Here is a 24,946-nt window from a genome sequence, read left to right as displayed (position 1 = left end):
GCTCAACAGGAAATTGAATAGGCACTTTAAGAAAATAGACTTGCAGGGCTACAGGGAATTACAGTTACAATGGAGGACTGGAACTGACTGGAACACTCAGCAGGGAACCAAGCATAAACTTGATGGGCCGAAAGGTCTCCTTCTGAACTGTAAACTATTTTACCATTCCGATAACTAATATGGTAGTTTTCAGAGAGTCTGTGACACAGGCCAGCCCTACAGGTGGATGACGAGGGCGACCCTGTCATAATTAACAGAAAGTGAGTGAAAACTGGTCGGATGTGTGCCCTTCTCTCCTCACCTCCTGCTCTCCCCAAGCACAACTGCCCTTCTGCTCTTACTGCACTGTTGGGGATCCTACCAAGGATAGATAAATTCTGCAAACCTATCTCACTGATATCTGTTTTCTTAAAAGCAGTATTGAAACACTCATCGCACGCACAACTTTTGTATTACGAGTATTAAATGGTGCGATAACGTAGGTTGGGGTGGGGATCTATAATTAATAATCCATTCAAAAGGGGTCCGTCAACTAAAAACATTTGACAACCACTGGACTAATGGCAACTCGAGGATTTCCACAATAGCTCAATCACAATGTTAATTTAAGCCTACATGTGACACTAAGAAATAAACATAACTAAATTTGTATAGTGTTTTGTGTGTAATAAAATATCCCAAGGCACTTAAATTAAAGTGACAATAAACTGAATGACATCAGCCAATATTTGGCAGCAATTCTCTTGTATCACTTTCACCATAACAATGCACAAACCAAACAAAACACAAATCCCTCCTTGTTATCCAGTGCGACTCTGTGTGGCCTTCTGTAGATGATTATCAGATTACCTTCAGTGATTTGGAAATATTAGACTTCCTCAAGCCATCAAGGTTAAATTCAAACGGATTGAGCTTTGTGGCAGGAAAGAATGAACATAGAGGATTAATGTTGCACATGCAATGCAGCATTCTGCTATAGTAAAGAGACGAGCATAACATTCCACCCAGAAATCATTGAACTGAAATGAAACAGAAGAATTTTTTTAAAAAGTGTAGCATTAAAAGATTCCCGGCAATCATTTTGCATAGTTAGTATCAAGAATGGTCAAAGTTACCCAAAATGTACCTGCCAAATTAAGTTGTAAAAGATCTAAACATATTTATTAAAATTCAAAGGTTTATTAATTTTTTAGAAATTCATCAGAATCAAACAATCATTGCTTTTTGAAAACAGGGTCACTAAATTTAAGATTGAAAAAGAAGTTCTGAAACACCGACATGTCATTAGTGGTAAAGCAACTACCTTTTGCAGGCAGGTGACGATTACAAGTTACACAATTTCAAAAAAAAGAAATGTAAAACCAAAGTAACAGGTGGGATTAGTAGCGATAAAGGAGCTGGATCTATTTTCACTTAAAGCCTTAAAAGAAAATGGAAAACGATTAGGTATTGCGATGAATGGGGTTTGCTCTTAATGGATGAATAATTTTGAGCCGATTGCCTTTTCTCATCCATATAAGCGTGTTGCAATTTAGTGAAAACTGCCAGAAAGAGCCTGTGCGTGTGGACAGGAATAGTTTGGCTTGACTGAGACACTCACCCGAAGTTAAGCAGCCTTTCTTGCACTCACACACTGGGGAAAAAGTCAGTCTGGCAAAGCATTGGAAACCAGCAAATATTGAAAGGCTCATGGATTTCACCAAGGAAATCCACTTCCTTCAGAAAACTATGGCAGGGTAAAAAAAAATCCACATGCACCAACATGAACCTGGATTTAGAACACAGGACATTACAGCGCAGTACAGGCCCTTCGGCCCTCGATGTTGCGCCGACCAGTGGAATCAATCTAATGACCCTCTAACCTAAACTATTCCAATGTTATCCATATGCCTATCCACCGACCATGTGAACGCCCTTAAAGTTGGCGAGTCCACAACTGCTGCAGGCATTCCACGCCCTTACTACCCTCTAAGTAAAGAACCTACCTCTGACTTCCGTCCTATAATTACCACCCCTTAATTTAAAGCTATGTCCCCTTGTGTTAGCCATCACCATCCGAGGAAAAAGGTTCTCACTGTCCACCCTATCCAATCCTTTGATCATCTTGTACACCTCAATTAGGTCACCTCTCAACCTTCTTCTTTCTAACAAAAACAACCTCAAGTCCCTCAGCCTTTCCTCATCAGACCTTCCCACCATACCAGGCAACACCCTGGTAAACCTCCTCCTCACCCTTTCCAATGCCTCCACATCCTTCTTATAATGCGGCGACTAGAACTGTACGCAATACTCCAAGTGCAGCCGCACCAGAGTTTTGTACAGTTGCAACATGACCTCACAGCTCCGAAATTCAATCCCTCTACCAATAAAAGCTAACACACCATATGCCTTCTTAACAACCTTATCAACCTGGGTGCCAACTTTCAGGGATCTATGCACATGTACACCGAGATCTCTCTGCTCATCGACACTACAAGAGTCCTTCCATTAGCCCTACATTCTGCACTCCTGTTACTCTTACCAAAGTGAATCACCTTACACTTTTCCGCATTAAACTCCATTTGCCACCTCTCAGCCCAGCTCTGCAGCTTATCTATGTCTCCATGTCCCTCTGCAAACGGTAACATCCATCCTCACTGTCTACAACTCCTCCGACTTTGGTGTCGTCAGCAAATTTACCAATCCATCCTTCTACACCCTCATCTAGGTCATTTATAAAAATGACAAACAGCAGTGGCCCCAAAACAAATCCCTGAGGTACACCACTTGTAACTGAACTCCAGGTTGAATATTTCCCATCAACCACCACCCTCTGTCTTCTATCAGCTAGCCAATTCCTGATCCAAACTGCTAAATCACCCTCAATCCCATGCATCTGCATTTTCTGCAGTAGCCTACCATGGGGAACCTTATCAAACGCTTTGCTAAAATCCATATACACCATGTTACCTATTCACTGAATTTAATGTTTTGGACTGACAACTTTTGATTGCAATCTCTCACAAAAGGCTGCGGAATGAGTGTTTCTCAAAAAAATCCAATTTCACTTTTGTGTTGCAGTCAGGTAATTTTCCTCTTTCACTCAAAAATGATTACATTTTTTCTGCTTTATGCCTTGTACAAACAAGGTGAATCTATCTTTGTTTTAGAAACTGTGTTTAATTTTTGCAACAAAGTAGGGGCTTCTACCCCTGACTAGATCATTGGTTAGCACTGCTGCCTCACAGCGTTAGGGACCCAGGTTCGATTCCCAGCTTGGGTCACTGTCTGTGTGGAGTTTGCACGTTCTCCCGGTGTCTGCTTGGGTTTTCTCTGGGTACTCCTGTTTCCTCCCATATTCTGAAACGCATACTGGTTAGGTGCATTGGCCATACTAAATTCTCCCTCAGTGTACCTGAACAGGTGCCGGAATGTGGCATCTAGGGGAATTTCACCTTACTTGTGATTAATAAATAAACTTTTTTTAAAACTTTAAAAACCATCCTCCCATTCCCCTTAGTAACTAATATGCCTGTGCAAGATCATTTTCCTAGAAGAGCAAGTGACAATGTGCTCAAAAAAAAAGAAGGGATTGTTTTGGAATTGCACATCAGTTTTCTATATCAGAGCATGCATTAAACAATAAACATGCTCTGCAGAATGGCTCCAAACATAAGGTACACGCTTCCTGTATGAGTGTCAATACACACTGTAGCACCACACACAGAAAAAAAGCAAAAACAGAATAGAGCACTCACAAAAAAGTCTCTAAAGATTGAGCTAGTATTTTCACAAAAGACTAGTCCTGCTGCTCTCCTTTCTCGCAAGTATCCAGAGCCAAAGTTTCCTTCGTAGACATTCTTAAGGAAGGTGGAAGTGAAAGAGAAAGCAAAGAGTGATAGGGTTGACAGATGCGTGCTGTAGGGAAAGGCAGAATGGAATGTGGGTACAGCCAGTTTATAGTCAATAACAGCCAGAAGTTGAGATAAATAGCAGCCAATACATTTAACGCTATTGCATACATTTTATATTATACAATGCACAATTTGGATTTGAATAATCCTGTCAAATAGTGTCAGCATGCACAAGAAAAGGAAACATGGCTTTTCAATTACTGCGTGAAATTTTACATCAAATTGAACTAACATGGAAAAATCATACATTTTCACATTGAGATACTTAACCTGATAAAGGCTCCCTGTGGAAATTACGAAATGTAATTGCAGATTTTGTGAAGTGCCTTTTTAAGGGAAGGGACTTAAAACATAGATTCCGAGGCAAAGAGTCATTTTGACAATTATCTTTTTAGCATTCAAAGACAACAAGTCAGCAGAACATGTTCAGGAACAAACAAAAACACTTGACACTTAATACATACACACAGAAATACTAACTTGTTAAAAAAAAATGAACAATGGTCCACTCAGAAACCTGAAAGCAGAACCCAATGTATAACAAAGGTTAAAAATAGCAAGGAAGATATCTCATGACACTCTAAAAATGTACACACTGTCAGCATTTGTGACAGAACATGTTCAACAAGTATATTACTGACCATGTGCCAAGAATAGAGAAGATCTTAAAAACAGAGTTAGATATCTCAGTGAAAAAAAGCTGAAGAAAAATAACAGTGCATCATGATATATGAGTAATAATTGCAGCACTGCAAGAAAATGGTGATTCTGAGAAATAAATACATTTCCACTTACTGGGAGGTTTCTGGCAGAGTCCAGATAAATGATCAGTAAAGCAGAGGAAAGCCCATCATTGGCTGTTCCTTTAATTGCTTTAGTGCTGGCCATAGCCTAGAAAATAAATAACAAGTGGAATGTTATATTATGCTGGCATACTGCATTCATATTGCCATAAACACATCGGCCAGAATCTTATCACCTGTCCCGCCGCTGTGAACAGAGATTTGGCTGGTTGCCAAATTTTCTGACCTCACTGCAGTGGAAGCGTGGCATAAACAGCAGGTAAGATCACGCCCATCAGACTTTTTCCCCAGATGTCCTAACACAATTAAGTTACGGCCACTACAAGGCTTTTATTGACATTCCCTCTCTAGGTAGCACTGATCAGAGTGAATGCAACATTAGCAAATCCTCCCTCCTTACACCAAGGAAGAGTAGGTAGAAAAAAAATTATTGGTCCAGACAGCACACCACTGAAGGGACAGCACATCACTGACCTCTAAGACTGCTGCCTGCAAAGATTCAGCCAGCTCCATGGTATTGATTTCACCTTTCCCGGCGCCAGCTAAAATGGTTCTCCAGTTATCACAGAATTATAGGATGGCATTCAGCCTGTTGTGTTTGCTGGGTCTCCAAATGAGCAATTCACCTTGTGCCACCCTCTTCTACTGCCCCATAACCCTGCATATTCTTCCTTTTCAGACAATAACCGAAATCCCTATTGAACGCCTCATTTGAACCTGCTTCCACCACACTCTTAGACAGCACATTCCAGGTCTTAGGATGATGGTGTAATGATCTGGTCTAGTGAGCCATGGATGCAGGTTAATTGTCTGTGGATATGGGTTCAAATCCCACCATGGCCACTTTTAAATTCAGCTAATAAAACTGAAATAGAAAGCTAGTCTCTGTAATGGTGACCATAGGATATCATCCAATGTCATAAAAATACATTTGGTTCACTCATGTCCTTGGTCCTTTTTCATTATGTGTTACAACTTTGCTTACAAGTCTGTTGCGCAGCACTGTATGAAATGCCAAGCATCTTGAAACAATAATGTCATCAAGCAAATGGATCAGCAAGTCACACTGAAGATAATTTTACAGAAGCAAAATAAAGTGAGACTGATGGGTTTAAGGTAAAAAGTATATATGGTCCTAAAGTCTGGAAATTTTATCATGGAATCAAGAAATTTGACAATGTACAAATATAAAATTCATTTTCAGACCCAGAGAAGTTGTTCAGCAGGAATTATGACTTAGCACACCATTAAATCCCAATTGCATCTCATTCACAACATAACTTTTTCAAATATCGTTACATCAAAAATATTAAGGTAAAAGGAGGAAGTTCACATCAATTCAGTGAGTTCTAATTGATTCCCATATTCAACAATGAATTTTGAGAGAGCGGGACATCACTTATCAGCAACTGCTGAATTTCCAAGCTTAACTGCACACGTTCTGACATTAGGGGCGTGATCTCATCAGCCGTTCACGCCAAGATCCTGCTGTAGCAAGGTCGGAGAATAGGGTAGCCAGCCAAATCTCTGATCACTGCAGCAGTGGGATGGGAAAATCCCTCCTCACAGAACATACTAAGTGGGATTTTACAGCCTCACTCATCCTGAAACCATAAAATCCCTCCCGAGGTCAACAGGCCTCCCCATTGTCCACCCTCGCCCACCCAGATTCCTGTGGTGGGCAGAGCGGTAAAATTCCAGCCACTGTTGCAACAATAATCAACAGAATTACTGATTTAACACAAGTCTAACCCTTTACACACTATTCTTACTGTAAAATCTTACTGTAAAATTAGTAATTCACCCATTGAGCCAAGTTTTATCCAAGGGGTAAGTTGGAGACAAGCCTACCTATATTTGGCCAGCTCACCCAGCAGTTGTTTAATGGTTGTTGATCCTGTAATTGGCTCAGGATGAGAACTTTGACCCCGATTAGGGAAGCGATCCTGCCCCTGAGAGTTGCCAGACAAACAAATGACTCTTTTGTCCCAGTAACACTACTGACAATGGGGCCATGCTGGAACCAGACTGGCAGGCCACAGTGACAGGGGGTGGGAGGCCAGCAACCACAATGTAAGAAAGTTAAAGGAGAGAAAGGAGTAGCTTAGAGTGAGTACTCGAAGGGCAGGGGCTACAATAAACACAGGGTGCCTGCTCAGATCAACAATCTCCACCCTAGCACAGGATGAACATTTTGTTTTTAATTCTGACATAGGATATGGGCGTCACTGGCCGGGTCAGCATTAATTGCTCAACTCTAATTGTCCTTGCGGGGGTGTTTAAGAGCCAACCACATTGCTGTGGCTCTGGAGTCACATGTAGGCCAGACCAGGTAAGGACGGCAGCTTTCCTTCTCTAAAGAACATGAGTGAACCAGATGGGTTTTCCTGACAATCGACAATGGTTTCATGGTCAACAGTAGATTCTTAATTCCAGATTTATACTAAATTTCCTGGATCTCTGGATTACTTGTCCAATGGCAATATCAGTACGCGACTGCCTCTCCCCTTATTTAGCTTAGGCCTCCCCTGCTGTTGGAAAAATCACAGTGGTGGAGAGGCAGAAGGAGGTCCTTCATTGGTCGTTTATAAAGGCTTCAAATGGTCTATGATGTCTAAATTTAAAGCCTCCACTTCTAGCCTGTGGGAAGATTGTAAAATTTAGCCCATTTAGTTCACTCTGACCTCAGTACAAATAGGATCTATTAAAGTGATTATTCATCGTTTTTAAAAGTGACCTTGAGTTACTTAAAAAATGTAAGGTGCAGTATAATAGTGCTAAACCCTGAGAAGTCCAGTGTACAGATTGGGAAAAAAAATCTTCTGCGAACATCTTGCCTAAAATCTGACTAAAAGAGCACAATTAAACCACTGCAGTCAGTTTGTGCTCAATGCAGCCATTTCAAATTTAGGAGGGGAAGAAAGAAAACACAAAATATTGCTATATGCTTCGTATTTAATCACTACACGAATTGAAAATAAAACGTAACTTCATATACAATGTTTAGGTACCTCGGGCAGTTTGTCAGCCGTTGACATCAGAGAGAGCCACTCCAATTTCAAGTGTAGTTTTCCAGTGGTCACCTCATCCAAATTGAACCACTGTGAACAAATAAAACAATTGAACACCAAAAACAGTGGCACCAACGACAGCTATTACAGTCCTACCAAAATGTTAAAGTTCCTTGTAATTTTCTCTAGCTGTGACCGCAACACTACATTCTGCACTCTCTCCTCTCCTTCTCTATGTACGGTATGCATTGCCTGTATAGTGCGCAAGAAACAATACTGTGTACTGATACATTTGACAATAATAAATCAAGTCAAATCAAAAAAATCATGTCGCTTTAGAACCCATATTGCTATCAGTGAAGTTACAAAACAATCACGTGTTTCTACTTAAAATAGAGCCAATGTAAATGATCCAAAATATCCATATACCTGGTCAACATACTGCTCCTTCTGAACTTCAACAAGGTCAATCATCAGGCTGCAATGAGATAGTACAGATGTTTTAGTAAGCCAGTATTTTGAAATCAGATTAACTTTTTTTCAAAAAGTTCAATATTTCTGTTGTGGAAACATAGATAACAGGAGCAGAAGTAGGCCATCAATGTGAGATTATCCACATTGGTACCAATAATAGATACAGATTATTCCTTGAATGGGTGTAAATTAAGAGAGATGGATACTCAGCAAGACCTTGGTGTCCACATACACCAGTTGTTGAAAGTAAGCATGCAGGTACAGCAGGCAGTAAAGAAGGCAAATGGTATGTTGGCTTTCATAGCAAGGGAATTTGAATACAGAAATAGGGATGTTTTGCTGCAATTGTATAGGGCATTGGTGAGGCCACACCTGGAGTATTGTGTGCAGTTTTCGTGTCCTTATCCGAGAACACCATGTCCTTGCTACAGAGGGAGTACAGCGAAGGATTACCAGGCTGACTTCTGGGATGGCAGGTCTATCATCTGAGGAGAGACTAGTTAGGATAATATTCATTGTAGTTTAGAAAAATGAGAGGGCATCTCATAGAAACTTATAAAATTCTAACAGGGTTAGATAGGGTAGATTCAGAAAGAATGTTCCCAATGGTAGGTGAGTCCAGAACTAGGGGGCCATTGTTTGAGAAGGGGTAAACCTTTTAGATCTGAGGTAAGGAGAAATTTCTTCACCCAGAGGGTGGTGAATGTGTGAAATTCACTACCACAGAAAATAGTGGAGGTCAAAACATTGTCTGATTTAAAGAAGAAATTAGGGTTAAAGGGATCAAGGGATATGGCAGAAAAGGGGGGAAATCAGGATATTGAATTCAATGGTCAGCCTTGATCAAAATTAATGGCGGAGCAGGCTTAAAGCTTTAAATGGCCTCCTCCTGCTTCTAGTTTCTATTTAACCCTTCGAGCCTACTCCACCATTCAACATGATCACGACTGATCCTCTGACTCAATGCCATACTCCCGCGCTCTCCCCATACCCCCGGCATCTTTAGAGTTTGGAAATCTATCTATTTCCTTCTTAAATATATTCAGCAATTTGGCCTCCGCAGCCTGCGCCGGAAAAGAATTCCATTGGTTCACCACACTATCAGTGAAGAAACGTCTCTTTCTCTAAATGGCCTATCCTAAGATTGTGATCCCTTGTTCTGGGCTGTCCAGTCACAGGAAACAACATCCCTGCATCCAGTCTGTCCACCCCCATCAGTATTTCATATTTTCCAATTAGATCCCGTCTCATTCTTCTAAATTCAAGTGAACACAGGTCCAGTTAGACTCAAACTCTCCTCATTCATAGAATCCCTACAGTGCAGAAGGAAGCCATTCAGCCCATCAATTCTCAACCAACTTTCCAAAAGAGCATCTTACCCACTTCCCCATCTTGTCCCTGTAGGGGATGTGTGGAAAACATTTTTCACCCAGAGGATGGTGGGAATCTGGAACTCACTGCCTGAGAGGATGGTGGCGGCGGGAACCCTCACTACATTTAAGAAGTATTTACATGAACACTTGAAAAGCCACAGCATACAAGGCTATGGACCAAGTGCTGGAAAATAGGATTAGAATCAATAGCTGCTTGATGGTTGGTGCAGTCACGGTGGGCTGAAGGACAATGCCATCCCAGGAATCAGCTTGGTGAACCTTTACTGCATTCTCTCTGGGGCAAGTCTCTCATTTTTTAGATAAGCAGACCAAAATTTCTCACAATACTCCAGGTATGGTCTCACCAAGGCCCTATATAGCTGCAGTAAGACATCCTTGCTCCTGTACTCAAGTCCATTTGCAATGAAGGCCAAAATACCATTTCTCAACTGCATGCTTGCTTTCAATGACTTGTATACCAGAACACACGGGTTCCCTTGTCAACATTTTATTAAAAATTCAGACTATGTTCCCATTGTGCTCCCCAATAAGACTTGTGACCATTCAGTTCACTTTTTCATTTGGAAAGTCAAAGCACTGCAAGTGAATGACTGTACCCATTGACTTCCATTGGCACCTGGTTCACCAACACCTATAATTAAAAAGAAATGTACATCCTTGTATTTTAACCCTTCCTTACACTTGACCCTATCTCTGATTCCATCTCCAATGTGGCAGCCCTCCAAGATTGTGGTGCTTTTCTGAATCTGGTCCCTCTATTCGTTCTCTCTGCCACTGGTAGCCTTCCCTTCAGATAGTTAGGCCCCAAATTCTGTAATTCCTTCTCTAAATCTGTTCGCTGAAGGTCCCTTTTGATTGTTCAGATGGTTGGAAAAGATTTCCTGCCAAATTAAAGTCGGGAGTTCTCTTGGTTTCTTAAGCTATCCTTAACACTCAAGCATGAATGTCATCTGTGACATTGAACATACAACATCACAGCACAGTACAGGCCCTTTGACCCTTGATGTTGTGCCGACCAGTGGAACCAATCTAATGACCCTCTAACCTAAACTATTCCAATGTTATCCATATGCCTTTCCACTGACCATTTGAATGCCCTTAAAGTTGGTGAGTCCACAACTGCTGCAGGCAGTGCATTCCACGCCCTTACTACCCTCTGAGTAAAGAACCTACCTCTGACATCTGTCCTATAATTACCACCCTTTAATTTAAAGCTATGTCCCCTCATGTTAGCTGTCACCATCTGAGGAAAAAGGCTCTCACTATCCACCCTATCTAACCCTCTGATCATCTTGTATGCCTCAATTAGGTCACCTCTCAACCTTCTTCTTTCTAACGAAAACAACATCAAGTCCCTCAGCCTTTCCTCATAAGACCTTCCCACCATACCAGGCAACATCCTGGTAAACCTCCTCTGCATCCTTTCCAATGCCTCCACATCCTTCTTACAATGCGGCGACCAGAACTGTACGCAATACTCCAAGTGCGGCCGCACCAGAGTTTTGTACAGTTGCAACATGACCTCACAGGTCCAAAATTCAATCCCTCTACCAATAAAAGCTAACACACCGTACGCCTTCTTAACAACCCTATCAACCTGGGTGCCAACTTTCAGGGATTGCTACATACAAATTTCTTGCTGCTTTACTCCCAAAACAATACTGTATACAATTCAAAAGCATTTTTTTTTGGCTGTGAAGAGTTTTGGGACATCCTGAAGGCATAAAAAGCAGTACATAAATGTAATTTCTTCCTTGTATCACTCTCCTTACAGCATTTTACAGCTATCTACTGACAGAGGGAAAACGATTTAACCAGCCTTCTCATTTCCAACCACTAGTGACTGATGCGTTGGAAATAAGCATCATTTGGGTATCAGGTGAGGGTAGAATTTAAACAAAATTATTTAATACTCCTGATGGACATGTTGCCCACAATGTCTGTGGAAAAACCCTCAAGTTTCTACTCTTACCTGCAGCAGTCAGATCAATAGTGGTGCTATGATATAACTTTTCAAAATTAGGAACTTTGTATCTTTAGCTGCTAAAACTTCGGTTTTTGCAATAACGTTAAAAAAATGCCAACAGTGTATTAGGTTGCAGGCTCTCGCCGCCAAGTGTCACTGTGGAGCAACTCCGGTTGGACAGTCTCCATTGTCTAAGGTATGTTAGAATCAGAGCATCAGAAAAATCTTTAGCTCAGAAGGATCCATTCAGCCCATTGAGTCTACAGTAGCTCTTTTGAACAGCAATCCAGTTAGTCTCATTTCCTCACTGAGGGTGGCACAGTGGACCTGTGGTTAGCACTGCTGTCTCACAATGCCAGGGACCTGGGTTCGATTCCTGGCTTGGGTCATTGTCTGTGCGGAGTCTGCACGTTCTCCCCATGTCTGCGTGGGTTTCCTCCAGGTGCTCTGGTTTCCTCCCACACTCTGAAAGACGTGCTGGTTAGGTGTACTGGCCATGCTAAATTCTCCCTCAGTGTACCCGATCAGGCGCTGGAGTGTGGCGACTAGGGGATTTTCACAGTAACTTCATTGCAGTGTTATTGTAAGCCTATTTGTGACTCTAATAAATAAACTTAAAACCTTTTCTTCTAAAAACTCCCTGCTTTTTTCCCCGTATCGCTGCAATTTTTCTCCAAGTATTTAGCAAGTTCCTTTTTAAAAGGTTACTACTCAACCCATATGCACCTTCCTATCAGGCAGCACTTTCCAAATTCTAACTATTTGTTGTGAAAAAGTTCTTCCTTGTCATCTCTGGTGCTTTGGCTAATCACTTTGCATACTTCTGCTGGTTATTGATCCTTTATCCTTATTTTATCCAAATCCTTCACAATTTAAAACATCTCTCAAGTCTCCTGGCCTTCTCTGCTCCAAGGAGAGCAACCCCAGCTTCCCTACTCTTTCCACATAACTGCAATCCCTCCCATCACTAGGACCATTTTATAAATCTCTTCTCTACCCTCCCCGCAGCCTCCACATCATTCCTAAGTGGGGCAGCACGGTGGCACAGTGGTTAGCACTGCTGTCTCACAGCGCTAGGTATCGGGTTTCGATTCGTGGCTTTGGTCACTGTCTGTGTGGAGTTTGTATGTTCTCCCCACGGCTGCATGGGTTTCCTCCCATTGTCTAAAAAAACGTGCTGGTTAGGTGCACTGGCCATGCTAAATTCTCCCTCAGTGTACCCGAACAGGTGCCAGAGTGTGGCGATTAGGGGGATTTCACAGTAACATCATTGCATTGTGACTAATAAATAAATAAACTTTACTTTAAATATGGGACCCAAAATTGTACACACAATTAGAGCAAACTTTGTGTTTTGTATAGGCATTATTTCCTGGCTTTGTGCTCTGTGGTTTTAATTATGCCTAGAATCCCTCATGCTTTCTTGATGGCTTTACTAATCTGTCTTGTCATCTCCTAAGATTGGGGCACATGCACCCCTTATTTTTCTGTTCTTGCAACCCCTTTAAATTTGTACTATTTGGTCTGCTAGCATATGTAAATAGAGATTTCTAAAAGTGCCAATATTTCTTGAGCTCTTTTTCTTTTATTTCTTTTCACTTCGTTGCATTTTCTTAGAAATGCCCCACCTCCAGCCTTCCTAGTCAATCATTAAAATTGTTAGCCTTTACCTCCTGTCCGCCCATTTCTCCTAATGATCAGCCTTGCAGATTCCCCACAAAGATGACTGAGCTGCAATGAAAGGCACTTCATTAATTTCCCCAACCAGCTGCATTTTCGCCTCATCTCCGAAGCTGAACCTTTGCCCTGATCTTGATTGCATCGAACTGGAGACGTGTCTCTGGTGCACTAACCTTCTTCACTCCTCCCCACTTGAAGAAAAATACACACAGACAATGGCAACGTTGCAGAACATATTGCAGTGAGTCGTGCAGAATCTTGGAACGCAATGATTTTTAATATTGGTTATTTGTATTCTTTCATCAAGGCCATCCAAAGTGACCATTCTTTACCTGCCAAGGAAATCATCTTTGTCTGGGTCTTCATCAAAAAGTTCAATCTCAAGTTCCAGACCAGGACATTCATATATTAGCGCCTATAAAAGATAATGTTTAAAATAAAACTGAAATGCATCTGACAAAATTAATCTCAATTGTGTCTCAGACAACATAATGAAACTATTCATTGTGTAGCCTCTTAAAAAAAAATTGGCGTGCCAAACTTCTTTGCACCACTTTCCAATAGAAGGAAATGTTAGTTTACAACACTGAGCTATATATAGATTCTAAGTTTGGGTTTCTTTGTTTTGCAGCAAGTGAAGTAAGTTGGATCACTGCAGCTTCTGTTTGCTGCAATCATAAAATTTAATAAAGTCTTGATATGTCCATTGATCAATTATTATGACACAGCCATATGGAATACTCAGACATTCATAAGAAATAGGAGCAGGAGTAGGCCATCCAGCCCTTCGAGCCTGCCCCGCCATTCAATAAGATCATGGCTGATCTGTCGCTGCTCAGTTCCACTTTCCCGCCCTCTCCCCATAACCCTTAATCCCCTCTCCTATCAAAAACCCATCAACCCGCGTCTTAAAAATATTTAGCGAGGCAGCCTCCACCACTTCAACGGGCAGAGAATTCCAGAGATTCACCACCCTTTGAGTGAAGAAGTTCCTCCAAGAGTCTTTCCACCTCTATCCTATCCATCCCATTCATCATCGTATACGTCTCAATGAGATCTCCCCTCATTCTTCTAAACTCTAACGAGTACAAGCCCAGTTTATTCAGCCTCTCCTCATAGCTCAACCCCCTCAACTCTGGTATCAGCCTAGTAAACCTCCTCTGCACTCCCTCCAAGGCCAAAATATCTTTGCGCAGGTGCGGCGCCCAAAACTGCACACAGTACTCCAGCTGCGGCCTCACCAATGCCCTATACAAGCCAGAACTTGCATAGATCAGTTACATTTGCTCTTTTAATCCCCATACCTTATCTAATCCTGTACACTTAAATCATAAAATCCCACAGTACAGTAGTGGCCATTCAGCCCACTGAGTCTGCACCAACACAATCTCACCCAGACCCCATCCCCATACATATACCCTAGCTAATCCCCCTAACACTAAGGGACAATTTAGCGTGGCCAATCAACCTAACCCGCACATCTCTGGATTGTGGGAGGAAACCGGAGAACCCAGAGGAAATCCATGCACACAGGGCGAGAATGTGCAAACTCCTCACAGGCTGGGAATTGAATCTAGTTCCCTGTGCCACCATGCCACCCCAAGTTGTGAAAGATTTTGCCATTCTTTACTGAAAGCCATAAATAATCTTGTTCTCCATATTTATTCAAAAATCACATCAGAAAATTAAAACGACCAGAAATCAAAACAGTGGGTGTGATCTTACCGCCCAATCACGCCACATTCCCACTGCAGCGGAGACAGAGAACTTGGTAGCTAGCCAAATCTCCGTTCACTGCAGCTGGATGGGAAAAATCCCGCTGGCATGAACAGTTGGAAGATTCCAGCCAGTTTCTCTAGGGGATTAAGTGAGAATCTTCTGAGGGAAGCACAACCATGTTGTTAGCTCAGAATTCTTACCTGGATTCTGTTCAGATTCACAGGAAACATCCTGGACATATTGCCCTGCATTTTACAGGAAAATCTGAAACATTCATAGAATCATAGTATCCCTACAGTGCAGAAGGAGGCCATTCAGCCCATCGAGTATGCACCAACTACAATCCTACCGAGGCCCTATTCCCACAACCCCACATACTTACCCTGCTAACCCCTCTGACACTTGGATCAATTTGGCATGGCCAATTAACCTAACCAGCACATCTTTGGGCTGTGGAGGAAACCCATGCAGACACAGGGAGAATGTGCAATCTCCACACAGATAGTGACTCCAGGCCGGAATTGAACCTGGGTCCGTGGTGCTGTGAAGCAGCAGTGCTAACCACTGTGCCACCATGCTATCCAGATACTAGGTGCATCCAAAGGAGGAAGGTTAAAAATCATTAATCAAAGCCTCGAGAGCATCCGGGTAGTGAAAGCTGGCATGAACTCTCTGAAGGTGCCTGAAGTGTCTGAATAAGAACATGCATATGTGAAGAGATCAATTTTAAAGTGAAATGGATCCAGCAAACTTTAGATTGCGAGTTCAACGGCTTTTACTGTGGAGCACCCTACTTCCAATTACTAATGAATTAAACTATACCGATTTAATTATATATCAACACCATTAATCAAAACACTGGCTTGAAAGTACTGATCAATAAAAACATTTCTTCAAAATCAATTCCTGAAAAATGACAAAAGACATGTCCAATTTCACTTGCTTGAATTAAAATTTTCATCGGCATTGTTGCAAAGCAAACACATTCCAAGGGCTGGATTTTCCCCTCAGCGATGGGAAACGGAAGCTAAGTCTGTCTTTCTGTCTTAAATCCACCTCAGGTGGAGGGCTGGATTTTTCACTTCCCTCACAGCAGTTGGGTTTTTTGGGCTTGTGTGACATTAGTGGGACTGTAAAGCTGCTAAGTCAATTAGCTTGGCCGACAGCTTTCTAAGCTACCCAACATAGAAGTCTCACCTCAAAACGATTAACACTGTTCCCAGACACCGGGATTGTCAGCCAGCTCCTCATTGACCCAGTGGGTGGCCAGCAGGAGGGACCACACGCTTTGCATAATCCAGCCCCAGGTTGAGTTTCAATGCCAATGTGGAGATGGGTTTCCTGTCCAATTAAAGTTTGTGAGAGCAGGAAGGAAAGGCTTTTCAAATATCCAAGGCAGCCATCACTGATGCTGTCAGCTGTCCTGAGGTAAATAGTTGCGTCACAGCACCACAAAGGAGCTAGACACCTCGCAGCAGGTGGAGAGAGGTCCTCCTCAAAGTCGGGGGAAAGGGGGTGGGTGGTAGTGGGACTTAATCATGTTTAATCATGCAGCAGGGTCTCCATCAGCCTCCAATTCTTTGTCCTCTGTAACTTCCTGCTGAACCCTCTTACACAACTCACTTCTCCAAAGGTCCATACCTCTTAGAAAGGCCATGCTCTAAAGAGCACAGCAGAGCAACACAATGATCAGGACCCTTGCAGGAGGGTGCTGAAGGGCACAACCTGATTGCAACAGGCACCCTAATTGCACCAGGCACCAGAGCCAACGTCCTCTGAGCCCACAACACTCCATTAAGTTATGATGATTCTGATGCATTGTCCAGCACTGGTAAAGTGAACATCTGTCACCTGGGTGATGCATCAGCTTGCGAGATACCAACAGGAGCCCTCATGGACTGATGCCCAGATGTCTATGACTATCTGTCTCGAGAGCCACAGTCACCTTGGGCACTAGTTTCCAGTGATATACAGATATGTTCGCCAATGATTGTAGATCCTGTGCTTGGGGCAGATCCTCCTTCTCTTTCTTGCTCAACTTCAAATGAGTAAGCCCTTTGAACTTTGAAAGGCGATATTACTTGTCTTATTAAAGTCTTCCAGCCCCAATGACTTGCCCGACACAGCTGCTCAATTTTGGTTTCCTCTGAAAAGTTGTGGGAGATGGACTTTTAATAAACCTGTCACAACGAGGGGGTGGCATGGTGGCACTGCTGCCTCATAGCGCCAGGGACCCAAGTTCAATTCCAGCCTCGGGTCACTGTCTGTGCGGAGTTTGCATGTTGTCCCCATGTCTGCATGAGTTTCCTCCAGGTGCTCCGGTTTCCTCCCACAGTCCAATGATGTGCAGGTTAGATCGATTGGCCATGCTAAGTTGACCCGAGTGTCAGGGAATCTGCAGAGTAAATATATGGGATTATGGGAATAGGGCCTGGGTGGGTTGAGATCATTGCAGACTCGATGGGCCGAATGGCCTCCTTCTGCACTGCAGAGATTCTAAATGGCTTCATTATAGGTGCAGGTTAGTTCCAAGGCCATCACCTTTGGGAGGATTGGGGAGGGCAGAAACAGGCAGAACTTCTCGCTGTGCAATGTTGCAGCTATTTTGTTACTAACTTGCCTCCATTGCAGCCTGGTGGGGCCAGATTTTTCAAATCCTATGTGTCAGTGGGCTTCAATCTGGTCTCACTCACGCGAGTTATATATTGTCCATATGTCCAAGATGATCTGGAACGCCTGCAGAGCACTAACATGGAATATTAACTAAAGAGAACTGCTCCAGCTGCTAGCTTATGTAAGTATTATTACCTCATAAACCTCATTCCACTTTGGATTTAAATTTTCTTTTAAAGTCTTGCTTTGGAACATCTGGTTACCAACACAAAGAATGCCATATGGGTCAGATTTTCCTTTCACGAGTCCCTTCAGAAACTTATCCTTCCATTGCAGATCCTGAGCTTCAATGAAGTGTATTCTCAAGAACCCCTAATAAAAAGAGCAAACACAAATAGCCAAATATTAATAGAAATATATAGTTAAATAAAATCTACAATTCAGCACAACAATTACAGAGTGCTTAAAAATGATTACAAGAATGTCATTTCATTGAATATAGCAGCCATTGTGTGAACTTCAATCAAGATAACGTATTGAGCGGAATTCTCTGGTTTTCAGATTAAGTTCTCCTGTTGAAAGCAGAAAGGTTTCGCGCTGGCGCTGGGAGCATATCTCTGCCTTTGGGAACAGTTTCCCTGCCCCCACAAAAAATTAAGTGGTGCCTCCACTCCCCCCCACCCTTGGCCAGAGGGCACAACCAACCCCTCAGCAAAGAGGGGCGTCCTCCCCACCATGTCATGCAGGCGGGACAGTGACCCAAACAATCCAGAGCATGTTCACAAGAAGGATCCCAGGAATGAAGGGTTTGTCATACGACAAGTGGTTGAGGAGTCTGGGTGTATATTCGATGGAGTTTAGAAGGATGAGGGGGGATCTAATTGAAACTTACACAACGCTGAGAGGCCTAGATAGAGTGGATGTGGAGATTGACTGACAGAGCAGACTCGATGGGCCGAATAGCCTAATTCTGCTCCTATATCTTATGGACTTATGATCCCCTCCCTTGTCAAAAATGGAATCCCCCATCGTGGAATCTCCCAACCACGTGGATCTGCACATGAGCATATACAACATTTGGACGGGCGCTATAACAAACAAGAAAAATAAATTCAGTAAAATAAACAACGTCAAATGTCAAGCAAATGAGTTGTATTGAGTGCACCAGAAGTCCTGTGATGGGGCTCTCTGTCACACTAGCCAACACCAAAATCAAAACTATATCTCTTCTTATGTGATCCTTTTGGTCAGTCACTGACTGAGAGCCCAAATTAAATCCCTCAATTTAAATTAAGTGCAGGATTTTAGTGTGGTTCTCAAATTGTCAGAGCTCTGAAACTTACCTTTGGTACAGGGAAACGCAGTTCAGCCAGCTGTACCTCATTGACCAGTGGCACTGTGATCCGGTTGGGCAAAACCATATAGTTGGAGATTATATCAAGGATAATCGTATCTGACATGCCACTGAGGAAACAAAGGGAATCATGTTAAAGCCTGCCACCCAGAGACAAAATCCATTCATTAAAAAGTGGAAAGTCTGCACATCTGGGCATCATAACAAAGGCACAAATTTGTAACTATAAAATGTCGTCATTGCCTGGGATGGAGTATTTTAAGTCATGAAGTGAAGTTGGATAGGCTTGTGTTGTTTTTGTCGGAGCAGAGAGGGCTGATGGATGACCTGCTTGAGGTGTACAAGATTATGAAGGGCATGGATAGGGTGGATAAGGAGCAGCTGTATCCCTAAGTTGAATGGGTCAATCACAAGGAGACATAGGTTCAAGGTGAGGGGCAAGAGCTTTTGTGGGGAAATGTGAAGAAAAACTTTTACCCAGAGGGTGGTGACGGTCTGGAATGCGCTGTCTGGAAAGGTGGTAGTGGCAGCTTGCCTCACATCCTTTAAAAAAGGTATCTGGGTGGGTACGGCACGTCATAACATTCAGGGCTATGGGACAAGTGCTGGTAGTTGGAATAGGTGGGAGGTCAGATGGGTCAGGTGGGAGGTGGGATGTTTCTTGCATGTCGATGCAGACTCGATGGGCCAAAGGGCCTCTCTTGCACTTAGAAACTGCATGATCAGCTGCATGTTTCCATCATTTTCTGTTTTCATTTCAGATTTCCACTATTTGAAGTATCATGTCTCCACCTTCTGCTTAAAACATACAGAACGGGATTCTGCGCTGTTCGAATAGTGCGGCAGGCTGGGAGACATCAGTGGGGAGGTCCTTGTGACCGGAGTCCAGCTTATTGCGAGTCTCCCAGGCCCTTTTTTCTGCATAATTAGCCAGAAATCAGAACAGGGTCAATAACCCTACGGAAATGGGCATTTCCACATGATTAACGAGACCAGGATGGTATTCTCTGAGCTTGCAAGTATCTCCCCCCATGCCAGGACAGGTCTCCATCAACAGGTTTACAACTGCTCCCACCAACGGGGAACAGATGTTCTCACCCTGCTGGTGGGGATAAAGGCCATTGAACCCCTCCCTCCAGCAAGTCAGAGGTAGGGATTGTCCCTTGGGTATTGCCAGCCTGGCACCCTGACACTGTCCACTGGGGAGTGTCAAAGGGACAAGGCCCACTGGAGGGGCGATTGGTGATGATGGTGGGGGGACTCATTGTGCACTCCGCAATGGGATCAGTGGGGGAGGGAGGGGGCGATTGGGGCTGGCGGTCAGGGGTGGGGGCAGGCCAGTGATTGGGGACTGGGGGGTTGATTGGGAATAATATCAAGGAGGCCAGCAATGGGGGGGGGGAGGCAGCATGCATGCGCCAATCTCCCCACTGACAGATCAGCGCATGCGCAGTGGCCCACTCAGCACTATGCTGCCAGCCTCTCGAGCAGAATGAGGCCCCACCTGCTCCTTTCTAGTGTTAATCCCTCTGAGGAAACTAAGTACGCCCAAAAAACGAGCAGGAAATTCTCCAGTTTTCCCACCCACTGGGCACTTAGGTTTTTTTTGGGAGAATCCCAGCCACACTTTTAAATTCCAGCCTGAACTGGCTGGTTTACTTCAGTACCTGTGACCAAACAGCAATTGAACTTCAAGTGACCTCAGCCTCGGTCTACATAACAATTAGAATTTGTGTTCTTAATAGATGTAGCTCCATCATGTCAGTTCTATTGTACATTAAGTGGTAAAACACACCTGACCCAATAAAACAGCATATCATCCAAATTATTATGAGGATTGCTATAACAGATCATCAACTGCTGAAAAATAAATCTATTGTACACAAATACTTCTTTACAATATAGATTAAATATCACAGACTAAATATATTCAGTTTAGCTTAGTGAATAGATGTGGCCACATAAAGATAGATTTGTTCAATAACTGAACATACAAAATATGAATACAAGAACGGGCTCAATCCGCATTCTCCTACTTTAAGATACATCCAAAAATCAGTTAATTACTTTTAAAGGGAAACATTTCTAAAGACTGAGGGAAGGGGTACAAGCTCTTTAATTATTAAATTCAGATTATATTTTACATATAGTCAGTAACATAGATTCAAGATATTGATATTAAAATATAGCTGTCATAAATAATTTTGATTTCTACTGGATTGTTAATATACTCAATTTTACGGACCTTCCAGGCGTGGAAGACTGATTGAGAAGGTTGAATCACATGGAACTAAGGAAAAATCGGTGAGATGAATCCAAAATTAGCTTAGTAATAGGACACGAAGGGTGGTGGTAGATGCTGGTTTGAGTAACCAGAGGCAGGTGTCCAGTGGCGCATTACAAAGATTACTGCAAGGTCCCTTATTGTTTTTTATATACATAAGTGATATAGATGAGAATGTGGGGGGGCATGATAAATAGGTTTGCAGATGACACCAAGTTTGATAGGGTGGCTAAAAGTGAAGAAGAAAATCATAGGTTACAGATTGATTTGGGTGGGTTGGTGAGATGGGCAGAGCAGTGGCAGATGGTATTTAGCCCTGTTAAGTGCAAGGTATGCACTTTGGAAGAAGTAAAAGGACAAGGAAATATTTAATGAATTGTAGGACAGTAGGAAGTTCAGAGGAATAGATGAATCTCTGGGTACTTATTGACTGATCTCTGAAGGTGGCAGATCAGGTGAATAGCCTAGTTAAGAAGGCATATTGGACACACTTTTCTTTATCAGTTGTGTCATAGAGTGTAAGAGCTGGGAGGTTGTGTTGGAGCTGTACAGAATGTTGCTTATGCCACAGCTGGAGTATTGTGTGCAGTGATGATCACCTCACGATAGGAAGGATATGATTGCACTAGAGGGGGTACAGAGGAGATTCACCAGGAAGTTGCCTGGGATGGAGCATCTGAGCTCTAAGGAGAGACTGGATAGGCATGGATTGTTTTCACTAGAGCAGAGAAGGCTGAGGGGGGGACATGATTGAGGTATGTAAGGTTATGAGGGGTGTGGGCATCGTTTAATGGAAAGCAAACATTCCACTAGGTTGAGAGATCATTCATGGGGGGCACAGTTTTAGGGTGAGGGGCAGGGAATTTGGGAAAATAAATTTTCACTCAGCGAGTGGTGGGAGTTTGGAATGCACAGGCTGGGAAGGTAGTGGAGGCTGGAAACCTTACACCTTCTAAAAAAGTATTTGGATGAACACTCAAAATAGCATAACATTCAAGGATATGGGGCAAGTACTGGAAAATGGGATTAGCACGACTTTAGCAGTAGTTATTCAGGCTTGATGGACCGAAGGGCCTTTTCTGTGCTATATGACTCAATGGGTGGAATTTTCCACCGTGTTGGCCTCAAAATCAGAAAATCCCACTCGAGGTCAATGGACCTTTGCATGGTCCGCCCCCCCCCCTGCATGTATGATTCCCATGATGGGCGGGACAGGAAAATTTCCCCTATGATTCTACAACACACAATCAAAGCTGACACTCCAGTGTAGTACTGGGTGCTGTACATGTCAAAACTAATGCTTTAAAATGCTTGCAAATGGTGTTGTCAGAGGCAGCATGTACATAGGAAGGGGCCAAGGATGGAACCAGATGATGTAGTTCAGAGGGATCATAACAAAGCCTTTGACAAGGTCCCACGTGGGAGACTGATTGAGAAGGTTGAAGCGCATAGAACTGAGAGAAACTTGCTGAGATGGATCCAAAACTGGCAGTAATGGTGCAGGAGCAGGCAGAGAAGCCATTGCAAGTTATTCTCTGGCAACAATTAGAAAGATAAAACAAAACTGGGTGAGGGCAGTCCCACTCAGCTGGACAACAGTGGAGAGGTGTTGGAGAAGGATGATGTGGACAACTGAGCCAAAGGCTACAGAGAGGTCAGAAAATGCTATAGTGCAGAAGGAGGCCATTTGGCCCATCAAGTCTGCACCAACCACAACCATATCCCCATAACCCCATGCATTTACCCTAGCTAGTCCCCCTGACACTAAGGGGCAATTTAGCATGGCCAATCCATCTAACCAGCATATCTCTGGACTGTGGGAGGAAACCAGAGCACCCAGAGGAAACCCACACAGACATGGGGAGAATGTGCAAACTCCACAAAGTGACCAAAGCCAGGAATCAAACCCAAGACCCCAGCACTGAGGTAGGAGTGCTAACCACTGTGCCACCATGCCATCCAAGAAGGATGAGAAAGTGGATCTAGAAGCTGCCCTACCCTGCCCACTCCTTTTTAGGAACATCCCAAATTGATCTATTTTATCAGTTTTGAAGTGGGACTGTCCAGTAGAGGGCTCCAGTGATTGAACATTTTGTTTCTCAGTACTGTGGGATTCATTAACTATTTGGCATAAAGAACTGAAAGTACCAGTCAATTAGAACTCCTTCTTCTGACCCCTAACACAAAGCACAAACAGACACATCTGTACTAGATAAATGGTAGCGTGCAAATCATAAAAGGGAGCAAATATACCAATTGCCTTCTTGGAGGCGCCTTGTCAATTTTACTAATTTTGGCAAAAGCACTTTAAAGATGTGAAATTGCCGATACGGAAATTTTTTTTTTAAATTTATGCTGAGCACCACAATGGATAACTTACGTAAGAATACAGAGATGGAACTATGTGTTTTTAACAAAACAAACACTATTTGGACGAGTCCTTTTGAGAGTGGTAGGAGTGAACACTTAATCAGATATCCAAACATAACTCTGATCCCCCATTACAGAAAGCTCTTCAGAGCATCAAGTTGTTCAGAAAATTAAACAATGCCTTAAAAGTTAATGCAGGATAAATTGACAAGAAAGTCTAAGTTTATTGCAATGGATATTTTGGGAAAGACTATGTCGGCACTAAATACCCCAGTAACCGGTTCAATTCCAGCGCTGTTAATTCAGTAGCCAGTGCGATGTTTAGCAAGCCCGAAACATTAAACAGATTTCAACAGATAAACTACCAGACTCCAACTAAAAGTTAAAAACCAAATAAGTAGAACGATATAAACAGCAGATTAATTGGTGAAACAATTTACATGATGTTATAGAAACTATGTTAAAAGGAGAGTCGGCTCAAAAAGAAGCATTTTGACTGCTTCAAAACTGGGTGTACGAATAGAATAGGCCATATGACATAGGAGCAGAAGTAGGCCATTCAGTCCATTGAATATGCTCTCATTCAGTGAGATCATAGCTGATCTAACAGAATAGAATCCCTACAAGTGCAGAAGGAGGCCATCTGATGTGATATTCCTCAACTCCACTTTCCCGCTTTATCCCCATAACCCTCAATTCCCTGACTGATCAAAATCTCAGCCTTGAACATACTTAACAACTCAGCCTTTATTGTAAAGAATTTCACAGATTCACTACCGATTCTTCACGACAGAAGAAATTCCTCCTCACTTTGATTTTAAATGGATGACCCCTTTTTCTGAGATTATGCCCTCCAGACCTGGACTCTCCCACAAGGAGAAATAACCTCACAGCATCTATCTAGCCAAGCCTGAGAAACCTACGTGTCACTGTTTCAGTGGAATGAACGTGGTAACCATTGCATTTATGTGGTCAGATAACATTGAAAGATCTCAAATGCTTTACAAACGAACTTACATTTTGACTGAATACTGATTGTATTATGTGTGTTGTCTTGGGTATCTTGAGAATATAAGCTACATTACAAATATCACACATATGCGATAACCAAGTCAGGAACTATTCTTTTCTCCCTGTTTCACAAAAACACAAGTAGGCCATTAAATCCCTCTAGCCTGCTCTACTATTTAGTTAGATTTTTGCCAATGTTTGTTCCATGTTCCTTGCTGAACAGAAATCGCAGTTTTGAAAATTTAAATTGGCCCAGCACCCAAAGTGTTTTGGGAAAGAGAAAATTTCCAGATTTCCATTTCCCTCTATGTGAAAAGGAATCTCCTGATTTCACTCCTAAAAATATCACCACTCTAAAAAATATCAAACAGATT

The 24,946-nt window shown here is 42.7% G+C and overlaps 1 protein-coding gene across 3 annotated transcripts in view; it reads right to left on the bottom strand.

The window, feature by feature from the left end:
- LOC145358587 (extended synaptotagmin-2-like) overlaps window positions 1-24,946 on the bottom strand; it is a 210,131-nt gene that overhangs the window by 38,655 nt on the left and 146,530 nt on the right. Inside the window, exons 8-14 of one of the 3 annotated variants that reach the window (XM_080212771.1) lie at window positions 18,897-19,017; window positions 17,749-17,925; window positions 13,554-13,636; window positions 8,137-8,185; window positions 7,708-7,797; window positions 4,689-4,784; window positions 3,738-3,839 (exon numbers count right to left, since the gene is read on the bottom strand). In XM_080212771.1, the coding sequence (XP_080068897.1) occupies window positions 3,738-3,839; window positions 4,689-4,784; window positions 7,708-7,797; window positions 8,137-8,185; window positions 13,554-13,636; window positions 17,749-17,925; window positions 18,897-19,017 (718 nt within the window). Of the gene's footprint in view, window positions 1-849; window positions 913-3,737; window positions 3,840-4,688; window positions 4,785-7,707; window positions 7,798-8,136; window positions 8,186-13,553; window positions 13,637-17,748; window positions 17,926-18,896; window positions 19,018-24,946 lie in introns of all 3 variants that reach the window. The other 2 variants (XM_080212779.1, XM_080212788.1) reach the window with 2 other exon arrangements.

This window comes from Carcharhinus amblyrhynchos, chromosome 2, assembly GCF_965287045.1.
Source record: "Carcharhinus amblyrhynchos chromosome 2, sCarAmb.v2.hapA, whole genome shotgun sequence".
Classification (NCBI taxonomy): domain Eukaryota; kingdom Metazoa; phylum Chordata; class Chondrichthyes; order Carcharhiniformes; family Carcharhinidae; genus Carcharhinus; species Carcharhinus amblyrhynchos.
Note: the sequence above shows the minus strand (reverse complement) of the source record. Positions and strands in the feature narration are given on the sequence as shown.